This window comes from Rhyacophila brunnea, unplaced genomic scaffold (assembly GCF_057557595.1).
Source record: "Rhyacophila brunnea isolate RB1 unplaced genomic scaffold, BYU_Rbru_1.0 scaffold_4, whole genome shotgun sequence".
NCBI classification, from domain to species: Eukaryota; Metazoa; Arthropoda; class Insecta; order Trichoptera; family Rhyacophilidae; genus Rhyacophila; species Rhyacophila brunnea.
Window position 1 is genome coordinate 34,922,084 of NW_028233068.1, and position 26,065 is coordinate 34,948,148.

The 26,065-nt window shown below is 29.8% G+C and overlaps 1 protein-coding gene across 1 annotated transcript in view; it reads right to left on the minus strand.

Annotated features, from left to right (window-relative positions):
• Positions 1–22,283, minus strand: part of LOC147067297 (potassium channel subfamily K member 18) — a 39,051-nt gene extending 16,768 nt beyond the window's left edge. Inside the window, exons 1-3 of the mRNA XM_085953575.1 lie at positions 21,575–22,283; positions 4,825–4,922; positions 3,874–4,030 (exon numbers count right to left, since the gene is read on the minus strand). Coding sequence (XP_085809701.1) covers positions 3,874–4,030; positions 4,825–4,922; positions 21,575–22,055 — 736 coding nt within the window. The 5' untranslated portion in view covers positions 22,056–22,283. The remainder of the gene's footprint in view (positions 1–3,873; positions 4,031–4,824; positions 4,923–21,574) is intronic.
• Positions 22,284–26,065: the final 3,782 nt, after the last annotated feature.

Below are 26,065 nucleotides of genomic sequence, written 5' to 3' on the forward strand. Positions count from 1 at the left end.
TCTTAACGGCCCACGTGCTCGTCGTAGGTCAAAATTGAGTTTTTATTGTATTTTCAAACCATGATCCTGGACACTCCTTAAACGTTGTAGATAATCTATTTATATAATTTTGAAGCCTTATTATCCTTTATAGTTATTTTAAACATTTGATGACTGCATAAAGTATTTTTGTTACATAAAATAGTATTCTTTTAAACCTATCGCTCTAATGTTTTAGAATATAGTCATATTTCGGTACATAACTGTGCAGTGGTGTTAAGATTTTTTACGTTTATTAATTTTTAAACGCATTTATGAAACCATTAGTATAATTTATTACGAGATAATTTTTGTAAAATATTCACGATAAAAAATTATATTGATAATCTCTGTGATCCCAAATTTGACAAGAATTAGGCATTTTATTATTTAAAAAATCGGCAAGATTAACACATTTGAAGATGATTCTAAAGATATTTATTATAAGCTATGTCTTTCACCATTCAAGTGTGATAAACATCTTATGAATTATCATTGCTTTATAATAATTATTGACCTAAGAATAAGGTAGTGTTTTTTTGAAATACGCCATTTCTTTTTTCATTCCCCAGTAGTTAAGCTACAACATACGGCCGTAGCCATAAATTGACAAACTATAATTGAAGTAGGGAGTAAAACGATATTGACGCGCGTGTTTAAACATGTACCGTTTTAAAAAAAATAAAAAATAAATCGGTTAGGTACATGTTCAAACACGCGCGTTAACATAATTTTACTCCTTATTTTAATTATAGTTTGTCAATTTATGGCTACGGCCGTATGTTGTAGCTTAACCACTAGGGGATGAGAAAAGAAAGGGTGTATTTCAAAAAAACACTACCTTATTCTTAGGTCAATAATTATTATAAAGCAATCATTATTCATAAGATGTTTATCACACTTGAATGGTGAAAGACATAGCTTATAATAAATATCTTTAGAATCTTCTTCAAATGTGTTAATCTTGCCGATTTTTTAAATAATAAAATGCCTAATTCTTGTCAAATTTGGGATCACAGAGATTATCAATATAATTTTTTATCGTGAATATTTTACAAAAATTATCTCGTAATAAATTATACTAATGGTTTCACAAATGCGTTTAAAAATTAATAAACGTAAAAAATCTTAACACCACTGCACAGTTATGTACCGAAATATGACTATATTCTAAAACATTAGAGCGAGAGGTTTGAAAGAATACTATTTTATGTAACAAAAATACTGTATGCAGTCATCAAATGTTTAAAATAACTATAAAGGATAATAAGGCTTCAAAATTATATAAATAGATTATCTACAACGTTTAAGGAGTGTCCAGTATCATGGTTTGAAAATACAATAAAAACTCAATTTTGACCTTCGACGAGCATGTCCCCCCTTAAATGTTTAAATATTTACGTTTATATTGGTTGTTATGTTAGGTATACCTATAGTAGGTAGTTTTATCATCAATTGCTCACTTCCAACTTCTGTCTTTCACAGGAATGTGTCGCAAGTATAATTTCTTCATTCGTTTCTTGTCAACGGATTATTAGTATGTACATAATTCCAGCTAATATCTTTAGAAATTAAGTATTATTTTATATGACGCAAATGAAAATATATAACAGTCATTTTATGATACTATAATTTTATTTAAGTAATTGAGAAAACTGTTTTACCGTAATATTATCTACGTACATTATGTAAACATGATTTTAACAATTAGTACGCATCGATTTTCAAAGCTGGCGCTAGTATCTGCTTTTGAAACGATACAATAATATTGCGAAGCACGTAACAGTAATATTTGACTTTCAAATAATATTTTAAATAGCATCCTTTAAAATCGGTTACTATGGTAATACCGGTAGTTATTGATTTACTGGCTTCTTATAAGTCCGTTTCAATCGATGGTTTCACGTTATATGTATTTATGTTTTCACTTATTACTTAATATTTGGATTAACCTCACACAGTGGCATAGTTTGTACTTTAGCTTCCGGATTGAATCGTGCTAGTATAACTATACAATGCATGACCTTTTTAAACAATTTTCTGTACTTATATGCAAGGTAGGTGTATTAATAAATGTACACAGTTGCATTTTCTTACTTTATACTTCCTAAAGTTTGCGTGAGTGAATGGTTAATAGCCTATTCTCGTAAATATACTTACACGTATTAGATCAATACACTAAATCGTTAATGATTTTTACTTTATACCGTATTTTTATGGGCAGACCAAAAAAAATATTTAAAACTTCATACATTCTATAATATGGTTTCAGCTCAATTATAGAGCATTTTAAAATAGCTGCGTTTAAAGGATTTTAATAACAGAGGCTGAAACATATATTTATTTAAACTGCATTTTCTTTGATTTTATTTTAACATAACTTCAGTAGTTACCGCAGCCTATCTGGCATCATTTTGAATTTCCTGTGATGCAGTAAGTTGAAAACAGTCACTCTGTCAGGTGAACATTTATCAAGTTATTTTCGTCTCATTTATGTTGGTAGTGGGACATCTCCGAGAGATTCTTGAATCATGTAAATGAGCTTTAAGATCATAATCATTAATCAAAGCGTAGGCTTAGATCATCAAAGTGGATCGTTGAGGATTAACATTTTTGTAATTCAATAATTAAAAATTATGTGTAAAATTTATTATTCAAACAATTTGTTATAATATGAAAAAATTGTTACTCATTTAACTGTGATTTTTATAAATTTCTCAATGCTTTCGTAAATTAAATGAAACAGCCTGAGATTTCGGGCCACTTGTCCGGCTGGGCCTCAATGCTTGCATATTTCATGTAGTCCTTTAAGGGCGGGCGTGCTCAGCGTGGGTCAAAATAGAGCTTTTATTCCATTTTCAAAGCATGATCCTGGACATTCTTTAAACATTATAGATAATCTATTTATATTATTTTGAAGCCTTATTATCCTTTATATTTATTTTAAACATTTTATGACTGCATAAAGTATTTTTATTACATAAAATAGTATTCTTTTAAACCTATCGCTCTAATGTTTTAGAATATAGTCATATTTCAGTACATAAATGTGCAGTGGTGTTAAGATTTTTTACATTTATTAATTTTTAAACGCATTTATAAAACCATCAGTATAATTTATGTTGACATTATTATAGTGAAATATTTACGATAAAAAATTATATTGATAATCTCTGTGATCCCAAATTTGACAAGAATTAGCCATTTTATTATTCAAAAAATTGGCAAGATTAACACATTTGAAGATAATTCTAAAGATACTGATTATAAGCTATGTCTTTGACCATTTAAATGTGATAAACATCCCACGAATAATGATTGCTATTTAATAATTATTGACCTATGAATGAGGTAATGTTTTTTTTTGAAATACGCCATTTATTTTGGCATTCCCCAGTGGTTAAACTACAATATACGGCCGTAGCCATAAATTGAACTACCAAACGTTCTTGACGTACAATTATTATCCTCTCTCGCCTATAAGGGTATACATTTTTTATAACTTTGCACTTTTTACTACACTGATACGTCTCTTTGCCTGATTAACTCACATAAAATTAGATCAAATGATATTCACACGTATTAATATCTGTAGTAATAAGAAAATAAATAGATAATATATGTAAAAAAAAAATAGTTTTACAATACAAGTAAATCATTTTCATCCTACAGGCGGAGTGCAAAGTTATGAAGCGGCAACTCTACTCCTGCAGTGGTACTGCTTTATCCCGTTCTATCTCTCACCATACGAAGGGAACTGAAAGGAGTGGAAGGAGCTAGGACAGGTCTTCATCCAGCAGTGGATAGTCGAAGATGATGATCATGTTCAGCAACGTATAGCTATAGATTACTCACCAATCGTTGTGTAAATAGTTCCACAGTAGAAAACAGCGTTCCAGAACGTCCAAACGTGTTTTCCTTCATCAGTATGCCCCCGTTTTATCCATAGCTCCAAATGTTCTTGAAATTCGTCCATGTATTTATTTGCTGCACCTTCCCACTGGCCAGAATCCTAAGTAATTGAGAATAATTATCAATTTAAAAAAAATAAGTTTACAATGAAATTCTTGTCAGATAAAATAAAGCTATCTGTTCATTCATAATGATGTTCCTTAAATAATTCAATTATTACTACGCCAAACTATAATAATGGCATCCCGAAACAAAATTTCTACAATAATAAGAAATTCTTACAATATATTTTTCCAACGTTTCTAACAAGCATTACCATGCCAAAGTACCATGCAATAAGAATATGAATATATTATTATTCTATAATTTCTCATTAGTTTTAGTTGTGGGATAGAATGCTAATAATAATTATCTCTGGAACTAATACAAAATTCGCAAATTTTGCCACTAATATCAATCACTAACCTAATTAATAATTAAGAAGAAATACAATTTGATATACTTAAATGATAATTAATATTTTTAGGCAAGAGTGTAAGTATACCAAAATGTCAAGAATAATCTTCATCATTATGTTCACACCTTGGCTTGACAATCCAAAATGGATCGTGTCCGTGTGTAAAAGAAATTAAAAAAAAAAATGGTTTACAAATTTTTATTTCCAAATATTGGTTTTGGTCATAATTGATTATTTTATCAAATAAAATGTACTATTTTTACCTTTGTGGATAAGCTGGAGTGTAATATAATTGTATACATACAAGTTGACAACATCATACGATTCAGAAAAGAGTAATAAAAAGAAAGCAATCTATGATAAAAATAATTTTACACAGCTTCTAGTAGCAATTAATTAATCCATAATGTTGAAGTGATACAACATCATATTAATACCTCCATTAATGCTGGATCTTTACTCATCAGTCTTAGCTTCTCATAAAAATCATGCTTCCTCTGTAGGATGTCCAATTTGACTGCTTTTTCATGTCTTCCTGTAAGAAAAATAATAATTTTTAGTTGATGCCTATAATTTATTTGCAAAAAATAGGCACTATAATCAGGATAGGATATATAGGATTTAAGGCAGTCCAAAGTTTAAAAAAATCGGTGTGTGTACTTATAATAATATAATATAACTTATACTACTTCGGCGTAACAAAACAAAATAAGCCGTTATCTGAGTCTATTAATATTACAGTGGATTCGGTTGATGAAAATGTACGCGATTCATCTGTGTCTCATATAGCACATGATAATCGTAATTTCATTATTGTATTGGACCAAAACTCATATTTGCCATACAACGGTTATAATCGATTCAGAAGTGCCCATGATGAATTAAAATTATTTACCAACTCAACATTCACAAAATTTATTTATTTATTGATATATAATTTTACTCATAAATAATACATATAGCCTCAAATCTTGATACACAATTTTTACAATGAAAAATAAATTAAGTTTTATGAATATAAGTTAACAGTGCAGAATGTTAGTCTCCAGAAATTTGTTTATAAACAAATATATTTATTATGACACAATATTGGTTATGTTTACAACACGTGCTATTTACTTGGTTGTATAGAACGACTAACTAAATGACACTATGCGCATACGCATGTACTCTTGAGACCGAAATGAATACAACCATAAAAATGTTGTGGTACATCGGCGCGCGCAACTTCGTCACACGCTAAAAATACACTCTGATCTGTTTTCCCAAACGCGCCAATAGAAGTATAACTTCAAAAACCCTAAATTCCAACTACCAGCGTGCCTACATGGTATGTATATCATCTATATGTATATCATATAACTAAAATATAATCAGTAGAGATGGGCTGAACACTCGAAAATAGGACAATTGCTGGACAAATCTAGTAATCCAGTGGTACCCAAGAGGTACAAAACGTCCGCAAGGTAGAATTAGAAGCCGCTGGATCGATGAAATGATTAATATCTGCAGAAATACGTGACAACGCAACTCACAGGACCGAGAGAAATGGAATTAGCTTGGAGAGACCTTCATCTAGCAGTGGATAGATTCAGGCTGATGATGATAATAGGAGATAGCTGTGATGATAATCATAATAATATATTAAGTTGTTTATGGTTATGTTATAGGCCCCTTTGATGTTAGTTGCAAAGATTTTGTTATGCTTTGTATAATAATAATATGTTACACTCAATTGCTCACTCAATTATCTTGACTTACACGCTTTTTGTTGAGCGAGCACAAGAATTTCCCTGGAGTGGGGGAAGAACAAACAATCGCTCGCTTGGTCGAAATGCGGCTTTACATGGCAACACTATTATCAGATATTTATTTTGATACCGATCAAATAAAATTAATCTAATAAACTGTCTTCAATGCTTCAAGAACAACGCGTAAGTTTTTGATCTCTATAGTCTATCTATGCTATACATACGGTCATTATTTTTTGGTAATACAGATTACGGTGTACCGTGCTTCGGCAAAATATAGTACGTACAAGCTATATGCAACTGCACCGACGAAATTAATATGATGTATTCAATCATGATGTTAACTAATGAATGTATGAAACCTTTTTTCGTCAGAAGAGCCTTGTTATTTCCCATTTATATCGCACGACTAGAGAAAGCTCACCCTTAGACAAAGATTTTTATATGAATCATGATTTATTTATTTTTCATCTAGTTCGATTCCTACGTCACAATTATTTAATATTGATATTATTATGTGACGATCCCAAAGTTTGTGTGTTTTTTAATTATTTCACTGTTTCCATAATTCTACTGTTCTACTGTTGTCAGTATAACTACACTTACAATTAGTACTGGGCGTCACAGACTATTGTAGTATGGATTAACAAAATAATATAAATACAAGTATACAATTATTTTTATTTAATATCGTAATATTATGTAGTGGATATTTTTACCATGGATTCGTCATTCTACCGCAGTAAATTTATAGTATAAATCGAAAGAAAAAACCATCCTGACTGAAATACTAATTTTTGAAAATGTCACACTGAAATAATATTTACTGTATTAACATCAGAATTTTAATTTAAAACATTAATCTCCAAGTGGATATCATGCCAACAGATTTATAACGAATTTGATTATAAAATAATGTTTGCGAATTAATGCATTTTATTAATATATACATGTAGAAAATGGTGTATGTAACTAATTCTAATCAGCGTTATCCTAAAAAACAATTTTCATTTAATAATATATTATAATTTTCATTTTTTTTTTCAAAATAAAATCGGCATAATACCATTATGTAATGTGTTTTCTTTTTAACTCAATGCTAGATTCTGTATTCATACCTAGAGGAAAATTCAGTAGGTAACTAATGTGTAGTTATGTGTATAAAAATGCACCTACACATACAGTGATATATTTTCTTATCTTTAGGCACATTGGCGGTAAATAAAAAATATTGAATGGTGAACTTATCAGTTTTTGAAAATAGACATCTTTTATATGAGAGTTTCTGCTTTAAGCATTCTTGAATATTTCTGGTATGCGGATTTCACTTGCATATAAATATCAAAATATTATATTTCAATTCAAAATAAATTCTCCAAGTGTAATATTAAAATAGACAGGAAGCACTGAGCTTGTGGGTAGACGTGCGTTTTAGTATGCAACTATTATACAGTTAACTTTACGTACAGCGTGCAAACTTAATTATATTTAGTTATATTCTTTTAATATGTGTAGTTTATTGCATAGGTCCCATCGACAGTAATATACTTAAATACATTAAATAAGAGTTCAGTGGCACCCCGACACAATATATAGGCATATAATGTTTATTATATTATATTGTACATGTATTTCAAGTATTGAAAAATCCTTGGATTTAACTTTATCGTCTGTCGCATACACGTAATATGGCATTGTCTTAATATTTCAATAAGTAAAGATTGTATTCATAGTACCTAGTAGATACTTTTAAAATAAGTCGGCTTAATCACTATTTTGTTTTTTACCATCTCCGATCCTAATAAGATCATATGGGCATTAATACATTGGACGCTAAAGTCGCGCCCAGCGCGTAACAATTAGGCAGCCATTCGATTTAATTAACATGCTATTTAAATGTGGTAATTAAAAAGTAATTATCTAGTCAGCAGTCAATGTGTTGTCAGCCGATATGCGGAACTAACTGTTCATAACTCACAACTAACGAGCTGCGCGCGCAAATTAGTAAGGTAGTAAGATTTATATTATTATCAACTTTATATGCATCTGGCCATAAATATTTAGTCACTGTATACATACAGTACCCCTTACTGAAGAAACTTTATTAGTACCCTGTAACTTAAACTAAATAAAATTTATATAAATGCATACTTTCATATTAATACACTTACAGTTTTAAATTAAAACCTTTTTTTTATTCAATACACAAGATTTTTAAATATAATACTATTTATTAAATATACTTAAGTTCATAATTATTTTAATAATACGTACCTCAGAAATTAACAATTAATTACCCCCAAGTAAACGATCAGTCTCTAGGAGTAGATACAAAATAAATAGAATAGTAACATCTGTAACATTAAAAAATAGCATACCATCGAATAGTAAATACACTTGGCATTTGTTTGAATAAAAATGATAAGTTAATATTAGTTATGAGTTTTAAAATATTTAAAACACGTCGGCCTAATGACACTAATAATTTGTAAAAAAAATATGTGAGGTTTTAAAAATTCCATCTCGTGAGATAAAAGGATTTCACAATTTAATTTTATTATTATAAAAATATGGAATGATGGAATGTGAATACGATTTTTTTTTACAAATATACCTCCAAGGTTTATTGTTTATTCGATATAAAAAAAACTGGATAACTGGATCGTTTTACCGTGTACCGTGGGTACGGCATAAACGATTCGCAGTTGTATACTATTATATAGACGTCATAAACATTTGCGCAACACCATTAGCCAAATTTGATTTGACTCTAGTGTTAGTGAAGTCGAAAATATTAAAAAAACAGGTTTTTATACCATAATAAGTTACTTTTCAAACAAAAAATAAAAAGTATTATTTTTAAAAATAACATACTTGAAGAAGTTGTTTTTTGCTAGGCCCCTTCAAATGTATATTCAGGTCTGAACAAAATTAATGAAATTAACCTGCAGATAATTTACACGATAACAACAAAAGACACTAGGTGAATTTGCGTCAGCATCCGCTTTGTTCGAGGTGTGGACAGTCACCCCAAATTCCAGTTTGCCGTATATACGAGTGTCTACATTACCCCTATGTGGGTTCAAACTTGAATTGTAATTTACTGAATGGTACTGGTGGACTGAATGTAGGTGCTGGCCTGTCACCTGGGTGTTTGTTTTACTTACTAACTACACAAGCGTTTCACTACACTACTGTCGTTGGGTTTCATGGCATGTCGTTTATGTAATATAGAAAATGTTAAATTATAATTCCAACACATTGAATTATTATTTTTTTTAATTTACACCGTGTGTTTTAAATACTAAAATACTGAGCTCCAAAAACGTTCCCTGCATCATTAGGTTATATAACTAAGGACTGTTTATAAGTCACAATAAGACGTCATGTAAACGATTACGTTTTTTTCAGTTTTTTAAGAAAAGTATTTTCAACGTAGTGTTGTGAAATGTATAAATAAAATACTCTCACTGGAATTCACATTTTTTTATTATTAAATTAAGAAGAAAGAAAATGTTTTCGCTTTTTTCTAATGAATTATTTCTAGAATAAACCACGCATTTATTTACAAACTAAATTTATCTTTTGGCGCCTAGGAGCGACTGAATCATTTCGAAAGTATAGTTGACAAACTCAAAAAACAGTGACGATTTTATGAAAAAATATGTTACAAGTATTGTTATGATGATTAAAATATTTATTAAAACAGTGGGTAGGTACACGTTCTCGGTATACGTCATTTTAATTTTACAGTTATAAAATATACAATACAATTCTTAGATTATGACACCTCAACACACCCTCCCCCCGTACCCCGTATTATAATTATTCACCTAAAAAGGATTTCATATTTGTTTAGATACAAGAAATGTAGAAGAATAACATTCGAGTTAGTATAGTAAGACCAAAATTTCATAGTAGCCTCTAATAATTATCAACGGATGTTGACAAAAACTTTCTTACATAGAGATGGAGCCTAAAATTTTAAAAGCGATGTCAAAAAAAGTTGCCAGAAGGTGCATTAACTTTCATGAGAACTCTGACACCGATCGTTTCATCTGAAAATTGAACATCTTTTCTAAGTACATCCATATTTTTCCTCTTTTCAACAATATTATAATGTCTCGTGATAACGAGAGAGATAAACTTTGGAAGTATGTTGTATTTATTAAAATATAGTTGTTAGGTGCTATCAAACATTAATCTGTTACATTTTTATTCCTTGGAATGTCTGCCAATAATATTTTTTAATCGCTTTAAAGTTAAAATGATTCTACTTCTATTATATTCTATTCTACTACTACAATTTCTCAATATCTTTTTTTCTATAATAATTTTTGACATATTATATCATGATTATTTGTGGATTAAAAAGAGTAATATAAAATTGATAATTACACATAGATGATTCAAAGAGCTAAAGGGGCTTAAGAGCTATTACATATTTTTAATTAAATAAAATCAAACAATAAATCAGTTCAGAGAATAATAAAGTTGTAATACTTGTTTAAAATTTAATTTGATTCTTTTCAGTTTCACCATGTTCAAACTTCAAAACCAAAAAAAAAACTTACGTTTTAAATGCGCATGCTTTTTGAAAACAGATATTTTATGTGATCAGTAAGTTGTAAGTAAAGCAAATGGTCAATTAGACACTCAAACATCTCTTTGAGGTGGAAAGAGCTGAACACATTTTTCAAGGACTTGACACTTAAGTTAATCTTTGAACTCGGCGTGTTTTTGTTTTTCGCATCTTAGTATACCTGCTAAGTAAAATTTTCTCAAAAAGAACAGTGTAAAATATTAAAGAAGTTTCTAGATAACTGAGAAAGCTATTAAGATGCTTTTATATAATAACATTCCGGTGTTATGTTGATGTAATAATGGTTGTTTGGGATTTTTAACTTTTTTTCTATACTGCATATATGTGTAGTTTACTCTTTCTGATCATAAAATAATTATTATGTATAAATAAAAAATGATTCAAATTATATACATTTTTTTTTATAAAAATCGATGTATTTTAAAATAAATATAAAATCATTAATATTATGAATTATTCCAAACTAAATTCACTACATCAGAGTAAACTTGATATGTATTTATCTAATGTATATAATATATTACAATATATATTTTTTTTGCCATGTCCGATCCTAATAAGATCAAATGGGCTTCCAAAAGTGGAATTTTGTATTAGCAGATTTTTGTTATTACGAGAAATGGAAGTTAGCCACTTATTGACAAAGTTATTAAGTCCATACTCTGACTCGAACAGAAATTGAAAAACAATATTATTATGTATATTTGCCAGATCCAGGATTCGAAAGTTAAAGAAGTTAAGAACACACGACGTTATAGGCCGACGCTTAATCCGCTCGGCCACCATGGTGGTGCATATTACAATGTAATGTATTCATATTCCTGTTAACTATTTTTATAAATCCATAATGTGAATTACCACAGGCACCAACTGAAAATACGAAGCGTTCAATAGACGACTTATTAACAATTGATTTTTTAATGTTATGTTTTAATTTATCAATATGTATCTATTTTATTAATCTATATTTTTATGGACGGTGTAAATTATAAAATATAAATTTTATTTACAAATACCCTGAGATTTAGAGACATTTTGTCCGGCTGGGCCACAATACTTGGTATATTCTTGAGGTGGTTACGCCACTGCCTACAGATGTAATGTATAACTTTCATGCATAGTTCTATAACGTTCCCTATATCCGCTATTCACATTATTGTGCATTATTAACTTTATATTGAATACACTGTCTTTAAAATGAATTTTACCTTCTAGTATAAGACATTACAATTACTTGGCGTTTACATTTCGTATATGGCTATAAATTCTGTGGGCGCCGCATTTACTTAAATCGTCAAACATGGTTTACAGGAATCTACATATATGTTTTTATTATTAAAAACTGTATAATATTTGAGACTTTCACGGTTGTTCGTTATTGTACTAGGATTAGAAAGGAAGAAGAACACGCGGTAAAAACCCAAAAATATATTACGATTAAAAACTTTGCTTAAAACAACGCTTCACTAGAAAACAAAATAAATAAGTATTTATTGAAATAATAATACATAATTATAATAGCATGTATGTAATTTTTATTGTATATGCAACTAATTGAAATATAACTATTCGTTTACTTGTGGGTGACGTTAGTACCTAATATTCATTTACCATTTATTCACTTGACGAAAATATCTATGATTCCATCCGCCCACAGAAATTTTCCCGAACAAAAATACTATCAATAGTATTTAATTACATATATCTAAAATAATATTCATAATATTTTGATTGACACGTATTTTTAAAACGAAAGAAACATATTATTTATTTTATCTTAATGGATATTTTTTTTTGGGTGCAGAAAGTCACTACTTACAACATATTGACATTGGATAAATATGAATATGTGCTTTTTAATATTTCATTACCGTCTTTGATCACCGAAATTTATTAACATTTAAAATGTGTACTAAATTTAAATAAAGCTTTAAGTCAAAAGCAAATAAATGAATTATCGATCTGTAACATGGTTACCTACTATTATAAGTTTTAGTAACTTTTATTTTTATTTAGTATCCAATAAAGGTGAACTTCTGAGAGATCTATTATATAACTGTGTAACAAATTTTCGCGGGTGTTCGTTTAGCATAGTTAAATACATTAATACGAAAGTATAAATCAATTGCCATAATAATAATAAAAGTTGCGTGTAATCCTTCCTGGTCATCATAGGCGATATTATTTGACGCAGGCGATGCAACCTATTCGTCATAAAAAATAAAAGGGGCCTTGAAACAGTTCAAACCGGTCATTCAATTAATAAATTTTCTTTGAGTAGGTACCAACATTTTAAAAAGATGCATACTTTTCACAAATTGAGTAAGTACCTATAAATTAATAATATCAAATAGACCCGTAAAATAAGTCCTTATACCTACACAAAAATAACTACTTATTATTTGTCACCCTCAATATTATTTTTCGTAAAAGGATGTGATGAAAGATGTTTTTTCATATCGTGGAGGGGGGCCCAAAATCAGTTGGTGCATTAGGCCTCCATATCTCTGGTCATGCTGCGATAATAAGAGCGACATCTCAAGAAGTGTGGGAAATAGTGCTAAACCCAGAGAAATGGCGCGACGCTTTTCTCGGCCAATGCTCCGAGGATGGAACAGATTAGGGTGAAGTGAGTAAATGAGTAGGTACAGTTTATTATATTAATATTATTCATAACGGAAATAGTTATGTCATATTTCCATAATTCCAACTGAATAATATATAAAATAGTAAATTCACAAACTAAGCTGGGCAGTCTACGTTATTTAGGCTTAGGCTATCTTTTGTGAATACTAAGTAGGGAGTTGAAGAATTTTTAGATGAGCTTTCATAATAAAAACATACATATACATTGCACTACTTAGATGTAAAAAGCACTTTGTAAGTTTTTTTCGTAAATAGTCAGTATGCTTTAATCATAGTGAAAGCTCTCAGATATGATAAATTGAAACAACACCAAAAGCACTTTGTACAAATAGTTTGTCGTATTTTTTTGCTTGACAGACAAAATACATTTTATCTGAATTAGTGAGTAGCTGACAGTTTTATTAGGTTGCCAATGTTATCAAATAACAACATTACAGATGCTATGCTTGAGTATACCAACAATAAATGAATTATTGTTGTAAGCACAGTGAGTTTTCTCGTATCTCACCCCGAAACTTGAATAATACTTAAGAAAATTGCTAGATAATAATTCGGCTATAACAGTCAGTTAAAATTCGAAAAAATATTTATATAATTTGGTGTTCATCTTCATCGGCCAACATAATACCTTATGTAGGTACGCATATACTATGTATGTGTATATATAATCAATGTACGTAAGATATACGAATGTTAGATTAACGAATATACATATATTTTTAAAAGCATCTCGGTTTTCTCAGTTGTTATAATTAATTCGCATGAGTCATGCTGGGTCAATAGCCATAAACCATAGTATTACAGAATGGTATGGAGAGGTACTTGCTGGGCATAACGCGCAAGGACAAAACGGAATGATTGGATAATATAATAGAGAAAAATAATAGAAAAACTCAAATGAAAAAGGGTCAGACACATTGCTGGACAAATCTAATTATCCAGTGATAGAAAATATCCGTAAGGTGGGTACAGAAGCTACTGGGCTATGAAATAGTAAAGTTTTATATCTGATATGGAATTGGCTTGGAAAGATGAAGTGTGAATTGATTCAGACTGATTATGATAATAAATTGTAAGTAGGACCAAAATAAGACTGGCCTCGTATGAAAATTTAGCAAATACGATACGTTTTCATTAGACTTTGGCCTGAAAGCTGTGACTCATTTATTTATGACTCGATTCTTGAAAATCTTGTTCTAGCATCACAGTCCAGTTCAAGCACCAGTTTGAGGAAATCCGTTTTGATGAAAGCGCTAATATAATTAATAGTACGTACTATGTCAAAAATTTCGTTCTGATTTATTTTGACTGTCAGTATAAATTATTGTAAAAATGAATAAAACCATTTATCCAGGAAATTATCAGATAACAATTCAACTACAATTTACGTGTAATTGTTCATTATAAATTTTCTAAGTGACAGTTTTTTTTCTAAAAATTAAATTAATATTAGATTGAGTGTGACTTTTGGCACCACTTTCAATAATTTCAGGACACGAGCACCGAAGAGACGCCAGTGACTCGGTCTAATTTAATTTACAGATGAAAAAACATAACGCACCGCGGGTTAAATTTAAGATTTCGCTTTCGTCGCATCAGTGACGTACCTATGTCTCGAATCACATTTTTAAAACATAATGCCAGCGCATCTGACGACACTGTTGATATAAAATAATATATGATAATAGTTCTACAAAAAAACTTGTTGGTTTAATATACATATTTACTCTGTTTTGAACAAAGAATTTTGACTATAAAGAGAATGAGTATTAAAAGAGTTTAGTTATTTATTTTAAGACATTTGAATTATTTTGCAAATGCATGAAGCATGGTTAAGTTGATAAATTCCACAAATTTTAAGATTGCTCAGTTACTATTTTGATCTTCTTATAATATATATGCAATAGCAGTATTTTTAAATTTAATTGTGATTACTTACTGGAGTGAAGTTATAAACGATTTTATACAATTAATCTTACATGATTATTCAACTAAATAATGACGAAGTGTTGTATTACTGGCTACTTATCAACGCATTGTTTTTTATAAGCTCTGTAAATTGGAAAATAAATGTCATATCAGTAGTATGAAGTTCTTGGAAATTAACCTTTAATACGAAGTCATTTATAACTAACTTAATCACTGAACCAGTGGCTCTTTTTTTATTCAATCTCATACATTCAGGCTTCATCTCAAAAAAATATGGTTTTTTAACATCTTTGGTTTTGACCAATCGAATTATAGCATTTAACCAACTTTTAAATCTACGTAGCATAAACTCGATGCATTAAATTAATATTTTGTTGATATAGATCTAAAGAATCGAAAACTAAACGTTTCAGGAATAGACCATAAAGAGGACTACACGCTTTTGAAATGTGGCTATATCGGAATAGGATGCGGAGTTCCTGAACTAATCAGGTCACCAATGAGGAAATTCTAAGACTAGTCAATAATTCAAGAAAAATTATAACTAGATACTATCGAACGCATTAAATATGCAAATTTGAATAATAAGAAATACGTTTAACTGCATGTAAGTGTAGGAGACAGCTTGACTATTTTTGGCATACAGCCACGATAAGTGAAACAATGTAGGTGCAAAACATTGGTAATGTGATGAGGTGTATATTTATTTGATTAGTAACGTTTGATATAAAATGGCACTAAGAAAAGTAAAAGATTATCGATAATAATGGAAAAATCCAAATTAGTTGAAAAAACATAATACACATATTAACTAAATTATAAATGAACGGTATCATTAACTTAATTAAAAAAAATATTCGTTTATTTTCCGAGCATGTTAATTAATCCACAATAAATATAATATGCAGAAACGTGTTTTCATCCGTCTGTTTCTAAAGGAAGATGTTTATCAAATTCTGGCAAAGAATATTTTCTTTGGCTCAGGACAATAGTTCAAACAAAAATATCAAGACATTTTACAATTCTACGGAAAAATAAAACAATAGATATTTAAATATCAATCGTTTATAAATAATTTAGAGTCAATAAAAGAACTGACAAAAAAAATAAAAAAACTTAAGAAAAAAAATCCTCTTATTTTACAAAAAAAATAATACACATAGACTCTGTGTATTTATGTACCAACAGTGTACAAGTAAGCTTTCTGGGTTTAATATCAACAAGTTTAAATTTATTCAAATATCTTGTGTAGGTATGGCAACCGTTTTAAATTGTTATATAATTTATTCAATCTTATTTGAATTATGTAGATGAGTAAATCTCACCTATATATTTGTAAAAAAAAATTAAAATAATAATTATTTTAGTATATTCAAACTAGTGCCGTCAGAACCTTTAATTTATGTATTTAATTTAAAAGTTCAATTTATAGTTTGGTTCTAGTGGAAACATCGAACGGGATTCAGTTCAATCAAATTAAAAATTATACTCCATTTTTTAGAATTCGGTTCCTGTTATTTGAAAACCTTGTCTACTTATGGATATCTACCGAGATTTAAGTATATTATGGATATTTTATTTTATTTTGAAAACTTTTGTAGATATTCTTAGAAATTGGACCCCATGGATAACACTTATGTACCTATTCAATTAATTAGTTTAAGAAAATGTAAAACGTCGTGTGTATAATTAATACGAATAATATTAAAATATAAAATATATAAGTATGAAGGTTAGGAAAATAATGCAGCCTCCAAAATTGAAATGAAGATGTCCGGTCTCGGTTCTGTTTCCAAAATAATTTTGTGGTTCTTTGGGACCAGTTATTAATGAACAAATAATTAGCACGTATTAATTAGGTGTGTAGGTTAGGTACCTATTATATTTTCATTGTTATTATAGAAAGAGTATTTTAAGTTTGATTGTACTATTAGAACTACGATAAACATATCGTAGTTAAAAATGTTAAAGTCAGGCAGTATTAAATAAGATTTATTAAAATGCAGTATTACGTCTTGTCTTCGCATCTGCTTTTAACGACGTCTGGCCAAAGTCTCTTTTTGCGACAAAGGAATGCTGATGATTGTTTTTGCATTTGAAGAAAATCTATTTCCACGACTGTGTAAATATAATAAAAGGAGAAAGACGAAAATGAAAATTTATGGGCAATTTAACTAATGCAATGGTGATAGCCGGAAAATTACACTACATTGGCGAGCATTTATATGCCAGATATATGTTCAGATATTACACAATCTAACTACCGTAATCACAATATTTTCGTTTCATAGTTTTGCCATTCTATATAATAATCAGTTTAAATATTATTTTTTGTAAATTATTCATCTTTATAATATATTGTATGATAATGTAACAAATGTTCAAATTTAGGGTTTTGTACCGCTATAATATGTACAATATCTTTAATATTACATTCATCGCAGACCTGCAAATCGAAATCTTTCTCATCGTAAGAACATCAAATCTCTCACTCGTAGCTTAGTTTTAATAATAGCATGAATAATGAAGCTCAAAACTTGATAATCCAGGAAACCGTGCATGAGGATGGGGGAGGGGTAGACTGGATCTACTTAATTTTCCTTATCTAAGAATGCGTCGTGGTGGGAGTCTAAAAACATGCTTTTGCACATTTTTTTTATTCATTCCTGACTGATATTATCAACCCTTACAATGTATAAGTTCACGAGTCGATATAATATTTTTGACTGACATTTAAAAGAAAATTGTGTTAGGCCACAGAGTAATAATATAATCCTTCTTCACTCTTTTCATTTAATCCACACATTGGATACAAACTTTCTACCTACCAGTTTTTTTGTGTTCATAATACATATATATTATTATCTAATATAATTGACTTATGTACAATTTCGATATATTTCAGTCATATAAATTGGTTAAGAAATTAATCGTAATGTAATATTTTAAGTTATTATTTCAGATCTTAATTAATTAATATAGTATTTCTTTTATCCAACGTATAAACCGATTGTAAAACTAACCAATCATTTAATATTATTTTGTATTTACTTTTGATACGTAGTTCATAGTGACAACAAAACTACAAAGATATTTACCACAAACTATTCCAATAACGCACACTATTTCAATGCCAGATATTTGAATACTACATTTTCGTAGACATGTTGGATTTATCTGACTAATAAAAATTTTCGACATACGTATAAAAATACATAAATGTTTTCTCTATCATCACGTAACGCATTTCGTTTTATGTTTCACCATGCAATAATAATGTTATTGCTCAATTTTATTTTTTTCTTGATAACTTCTTTATAACTACATATTGAAATATTTTATAATAAATTTGCCGCATTTATTTTATAATCCTGCGGTGTGATTTTTGAATAAAAATAATGGCCATGGTCATGACCTACTCAACGCGATTATTATTTTTCTTCATCGCAAACAAAACTATGCAACATGAGACAGTAAATAATGAAAAATTTTCAATTCGTTTTGTATTAAGACACGATACACAATAACTGTGATCTGAAAATAGATATTATTTTAAAACAACTCAGTAACATACTCGGACCTGGGAGATAAGAATTCACATATTGAATTTTTTTAAACTACTTTACATTCTTACTAATATTCGGTTGATACCTGACACTTTATATAATTAAATTAATACCTAATATATCTTATACTTTAATTAATTACAAAGTTGATATTCCTCACATAGTATAGTTATTAGAAATAAATCGCAACGAATCATAGACAGATCGATAGCTCAAAGACTAAGAGCAGTCATCCGGATATTGAAAGCTCTAAGTTTGAATCATACTAGATCCGTTTTTTTCTGGGATTTTTGTATGATAGTGTGCTTTCTGATTTTCAATTTATTTTGATATCTTTCATATTAATTATTGATTAAAAAAATGGTAGTTTAATTAAGATTTGTTCGATTTACTGATCTTAAAATCCTGGAATTGAAAAGGTTGGAACGGAAGTTTTATTAGTTTTTATATGATTTTTATGAAAACATACATGTTCTTGCCAAGAGGTATAATTTATAGAAAGCAGTTAGTTTATAAATAAAAATATATAATATTTAAATCTCAAAACTTTATATACCTAATCAAAACTAGCCTTTATATACCTTTATATACCTAATCAAAATCAGAACTTCGTGGATCGAAAAAATGTGATTTAGATTGTATAATATTATTATTCAAGAAAATACTGCTAATTGTGAAATTGTAATTTCTTAATACTTTGTGTAAAATTAATATTATGGTGGTACGTACTAGACTAACTAGACAGTCATAATAACTAACTAGGTGATGCAAATTTTCAAATGTTTTCTTCTGATACTGAAATCGACAATTATTCTGTCAAAGATTGCACTTCCTAACCATCAGAATTTCCAATTACCGAACGAACATAGATTTCCACAAAGTAAATAATATATAGTTTATAACGTCCACAACTAAAATTTGACCTTAAAAGTGGGTACCCACCTACACAAGGAAATAGGTAAGTTGTGTGAATATAATCAATTTAATAAGCAAAATTCAAAGAAAACTGAATGTAGTACTAATTAAATAATATAAAAACAGTCACCATATTTTCATCTATAGTAAACGTTTTTTTAAATCAATTATCTCTTTTCAGCCTCAAGTATGATAATAACAAATATAGTATAGTCCATTACTTACTTCCATATCACAATGGATATAATACTATTATTTCACCAACATTAGTCTCTTTCTTTCCATTATAAAGTATCACTTTTTGTTAAAACAGATGAAAATTGTATAATGTACCAATTCAAAATATGCACAAATAATTAACGCATTACAGCGCCGGTACATGTGCATGGATTTACTTGCACCAATAGTGTGTATTTTAAGCTATCGCGATAATAACCGTTTACACGTAAAAATGCTCGATGTCTCGCCAATATTATTCAAGTGTAAGCGAGACGCGATGTTATGATGGTTTGGTAGGTACTATCTGACAGGTCGTGAAAATTTGTTAACGTGAAAATGAGTCACTGCGCGGTGTAGTTCGTTTTTTACCGGCAGGTTTGCTACTATCTTTCTACTTCGCAGGCGCAGATATTGCATGGTCCAATTGTCGCTTGAAAATTAAGAAACTTCTGAACTTTTTAAATTCATGCATGCAATCTTGCAATCTTAAAATTTTCACAATAATACGTGTTTAAACGTGCATTTTTTTTATATCCGCGATAATACGTACTACTGATAGTACGTATTATCTCAGCCATAATAAGAAAATGCACGTATAAACACGTATTATCGTTAGTTGCAAGATTGCATGCATAGATCAAAAAAGTTCAACATCTTCTGAATTTTCACGCGACTGTGGGGACTTGTGAGATATCTACGCCGGCGCAAGAGAACGATAGTGGCGAAGCTTCCGGGAAAAAAACGAGGTACTAGAACGAAAACGAGGAACTAGGTACACCACGCAGAGAATCGTTTACGTTCAATTTTTACAACCAGTCAAATAGCACCATAAAATGACAACATAGCGTCTCGCTTACGCAAAGAATGAGATTGGCGAGACAGTCAGCACTTTTACGTGTAAACAGTTATTATCGCGATAGTTTAATTTTCACACTATTAGCGCAAGAAAATTCATATACGTGTACAGACGTTATTATGTGCATAATCATACATTTGAGATTTTACACAACATTGTATTTAATTATAAATTATTTGTTATAATTTTCAATTCTAATTTTAATCTGCACTCCATTCAATCAATATTTTAAATGTAAAATAAAAAGAATAATTAAAAAATATCTTTTCTAGAATATTGACCGAAAATTTTATATATCGATATTAAATTACATTTTTGTTAGGCGTCAAAAAGTAAAATCGCAGTCGCCAGAGAAATAATTGATTAGCGTAGATTAAATTTTGTTTGCACACTTATCGTGAATAAAAAAATAATATGTGGAGAAACATATTATATTTAATAAAACGCACAAATACTAATCACCTAGATACATACAAATAAGCTTTTATGTTATGTAAATTAGATACGCAAGGCTTTAGATTCAAAAATGATATCCTCGTATTTTAATACAAACTTAATTATACTGCTTAGTATACAAAATATTTTAAGCTATTTTATTTATCCGAATAAGTAAATAATATAAGTATATTATTTAATATAATATGATGTTATGATAATAATAATATAATATTTGGGTTCCATTGTAAAATGTTACCAACTTACCTTCAACTGCAACAAATATGGCAGCACCAGCAGCTGTGAAGGACATTATCACAAGGAACAGGAAAATGTGCGTGAACCACTTTCTGGACCATTTGCTAATCTTATTATACATCCAATATGCATATTTTTCACCAAAACTTAGTCCACCTTTAGCTGTACTCACGGTAAAGTCTTTGAATCCTTCAAACTTGTTGAACATGAACTCTGAAGCTTTGCTATTATACATGTTCATAAAAGGGTTGTAATATTGGCTATCTGGTGCCATAGCGGTGACAGGAGTCATTGGTTGCATATTATTGAAATTGTTGTAATTCTTGTTAGGAACATACAAAGGGTTGGTATGGACACTGTTAGCACCAGTTGTGGATGGTATTAGGATATTTGAATGATAACCGTACATGGGTGTTTGGGGTGGTGGGATTTGCAGTTGTATGCGAGGCTTTGGTGGGACTTTTGGGGGGATCTTTGCGGGAGTAGCCATCTTGAAATAGGTGTTCGCAACAAATCACACACTTTTAAAATCGCTTGGAATGGTGATATAAAATGTTTCAATAGTTTTTTTATATTGTTTCGGGGGAGTTCACAATGTATTACAACTGCCGGCTAACTGTCATTATTTAAATTCAAATGGTTTATCAACTGTATTACAAACGACACAAAATTGTTCACCATTCTTGAATGTCTGATATGTTTTCTTTTTGATGCACTCACTAATGAATTATTTTTTTTGATATGAAGTTCACACATACTATTATTTTAATATATTTTCTAATTATTATAATATCTACTTATATTATTTTGTTGCAACACCAGATTGAAAAATATTATTGTCTAAAATATGTTTACATTATTTTCACCAGTCATTCAAGTCGTGGGTACTGAATCAAAAAACTCATCAAGCTTTTAACCATTAACTACTTCATATCAATACAGTTCACCTCTGACATTTCAAATTTCTCACTATCTCAAAACCAAATAACGATAATTTAACTTCACTATAGATAATTCGATAAATTTTGTTTTATTTCTTTGCGATATAACATTCTTTATCTGTCTTAATTGTTTTATAAACACTAATTAATTATTACCGTGCCGGTTACCGTGCATAAACAAATTGTTTTCGTTATTTTTAATGTTTAAACCACTTATTGCTTTCACGCGAAAGCCACAGATTTCGAATAAAAATATAATCGACGTTTAATATGTATATAACGCGAGAATCGAATACAAAGTGTGCTGCGTTCGAAATTCAAATATTCCCTCTCGTTTGGGTTGCGTGCGGTTAGGGAGCAAACTGGGCAATGGGCGCCATATTAACAGATTTGAAAAATAACATCTCCCGTCTGTGGCGCGTAATGTTAGGCGGGATCAAAATAACTTGGTCTGCAATATGTGTCAACGCACCAGGAAAATTGAAGATGTCTCATTGCAGATATGCATTTCCACTAAAGAAATAAAACTGAAAACAAAAACATTTTTCCGGCAGTATAATATTTTAAGCGGGAATTATAGATTCATTTGGAACATTGTTTGCTTTCCACCGAACCTAAACCTAAACCTAAATGAATATTATAACCCTTATCAATACACCTAAGTACCTATAAAATAAATTTAAAATATTAAACATGTAAGGGTTATTTTCCGATATTTATATGTATCTAACTACTTTCATTTCCGTTATTACAATTTTAAAATTCATTATTCCGAAAATCTGATACTCATTTTATGCAAGCTTATTAGTATCTCCTATATATTATAATATCTCCTATATATTATTATCCTATGAGATTTTGGAAAACGCACCAATTTTTTTATTTAAATACCATTTTGTAGATTATTAAAGGAATTCACTTCAATTTTTGGAGCCCCGAATCTACTTCCATTTGAATCCGGCACAATCTGATAAAACTCGACACAATCACAGATAATATCGTTTTTAAATCGCGTTTTATATCCGTCACCATACATTTTCGCATCTTGCTGTCCGTCTACCTCAAATTGATTATATTGTCGCTTAATACTTTCTATATAACTGATATTTCACAAATCTGAATTGATATTCCACAAAACTATTCAAATCTGTAAGCAGCACATTGGCGTGCTACCAGTTTTAACACAAAATAAATGCATATTTCCTCACTAATTACTACTAAAATATAATCAAAAACCATGTCACTGCTTTTTATCTGTCAAACTAATAGACTAATGATTGTCGCTTGTTTTCTTTCGCAAAACGAAGTTCATTTGACGTGTCAGAATTTAAATTTAGAATTTGCAGGAATAATCGAAAGAATGTGTCATTTCTATTAGCACCCATAAATAATCAATTTCAATCAAGACATTTTTATTGTAAGATGAGTTTTCTATTAATTAATAATCATGGAGAATTTTATTGATTATATGGTATGATGGTATGCAATTATTCCATAGATAACGTAATTGTATTCCAAATTTGATTTTTTTAAATACTTCTTTGTGGCTGTTGAATAATTACCTAGGCTACTAATTTCCATAGATTACAATAATTAGTCATATTAAGTTGCCATTGCAAACAATGAAAGAAATTAATACGAATTGTTATAGTTAACAAAATTTGTGATATTGTGTAATATCTACCAATTTTTATCATCCTTATCATCATCAATTTGGACCTATCCACTGCTGGATGAAGGCCTCCTCAGCCTTATTCTACTCCTTACTTACATGAATTATTATATTGATCAAAATCAGTGATATTATACTATCTACCTATCTATATTTATAATGCCATTATTATCACGAGCCTCAATAAATCCACTGCTGGATGAAGGCCTCTCTACGTTGATTGAATTCTTGACAGTCTTGAATTTCATCATCATCATCATCATCAATCCACTGCTGGATGAAGGGTTGCCCCAACGTGATTCTACTACTATCGGTTTAACGAATTTGTGATATCATACCTATGTCTATCATCCTTATCATCATCGACCTGAACCAATCCACTGCTGGATAAAGGGATCCCATAGCCTGATTATACTCCTTTCTGTTATATGAATTGCTGTATGTATCAAAATCGGTGATATCATATTTATCTACATATTCATATCGCCATCATCATCAACCACGATCAATCGACTGCTGGATGAAGGGTTCCGCAACCTGATTCTACTACTATAGGTTTAACGAATTTGTGATATTATACCTATTTCTATCGTCCTTATCGTCGACCTGAACCAATCCACTGCTGGATAAAGGCCTCCCTAGCCTGATTCTACTCTTTTATGTTATTTGAATTGCTATATTTATCAAAATCGGTGATATTATATTATATCTATTTATATTGCCATTATCATCATGAGCCTGAATCAATCCACTGGTGGATGAAGGCCTCTCTAAGTTGTTTGTATTTCTGTCGGTCATATGAATTGCTATATTTATCAAAATTGCTGATATTATATTTACCCATTCATAATATCGTCATTATCATCATCAACCAAGATCAATCCACTGCTGGATGAAGGTTATCCCGACCTAATTCTACTCTTCTTAGTCATATAAACTGCTATATTTTTTTTAAATTTGTGATTTTATATACCTACTCATTTATATAGTCACTATCGTCATCAACCTGTATCAATCCACTGCTGGATGAAGGCCTCTTTAAGCTGATTCCACATTTTTAGGTTTTGTAAATTCCTATTCTTATCAGAATTGGTCTATTCCTCTCAGATATAATATGTATTGCTTTATTATTTATCAACATTTGTCTCTATATGAATGACCCGCACCGGGAAACTATATTGGTTAAGGTTAATTTTGAATTCTAAATTTGATTTTCAAATATTATTCTATGGCTGCAAGCATTTATTTTTTAGAGACAATGAAACAAAACAATGTTTAAATTTTTTTTATGCTGTTAACCTTTTTCCCGAAGACCCGAAAGAGATTAATATTTGGATATATTGGATCGCTTTTTATGATAATCTCATAATATTGCTGTATATTCGAATGAATGAGATGTATAATTATGTATCATATTTAAATACACATACCTATACATATATTGTATTAAAATTAAAATGTCATTGGTAGCAATCGGCGATTGCCAGCTGTTCTGCTAAGCCTAGCAGCCTGAAGTGGTGTCAGACGATATTGTGTAGGCCAGACTCCAGAATAGACTACGCATATGACTCCAAATTTGTGTTGGCAGTGACGACATGCAAATCGTAAAACTGACAAATCAGCGAGATGTCAAACTGACAGACGTGAATGAAAATACATCCCGAAGGGAAAACTATGGCGCCGTTTATACAATTATATTAAAATCCAACACCATGTCATTATGCCGAAAAGCTGTCTGCAAGACCTAGCGAGACAGAATGGCGAGAGCCAGCTGGCTCAGCTAGTCTCCTATATATTATTATCCTAAGAGATTTTGGAAAACGCACCATATATTTTATTTAAATACCATTTTGTTGATTAATATAAGAATTCACTTCAATTTTTGGA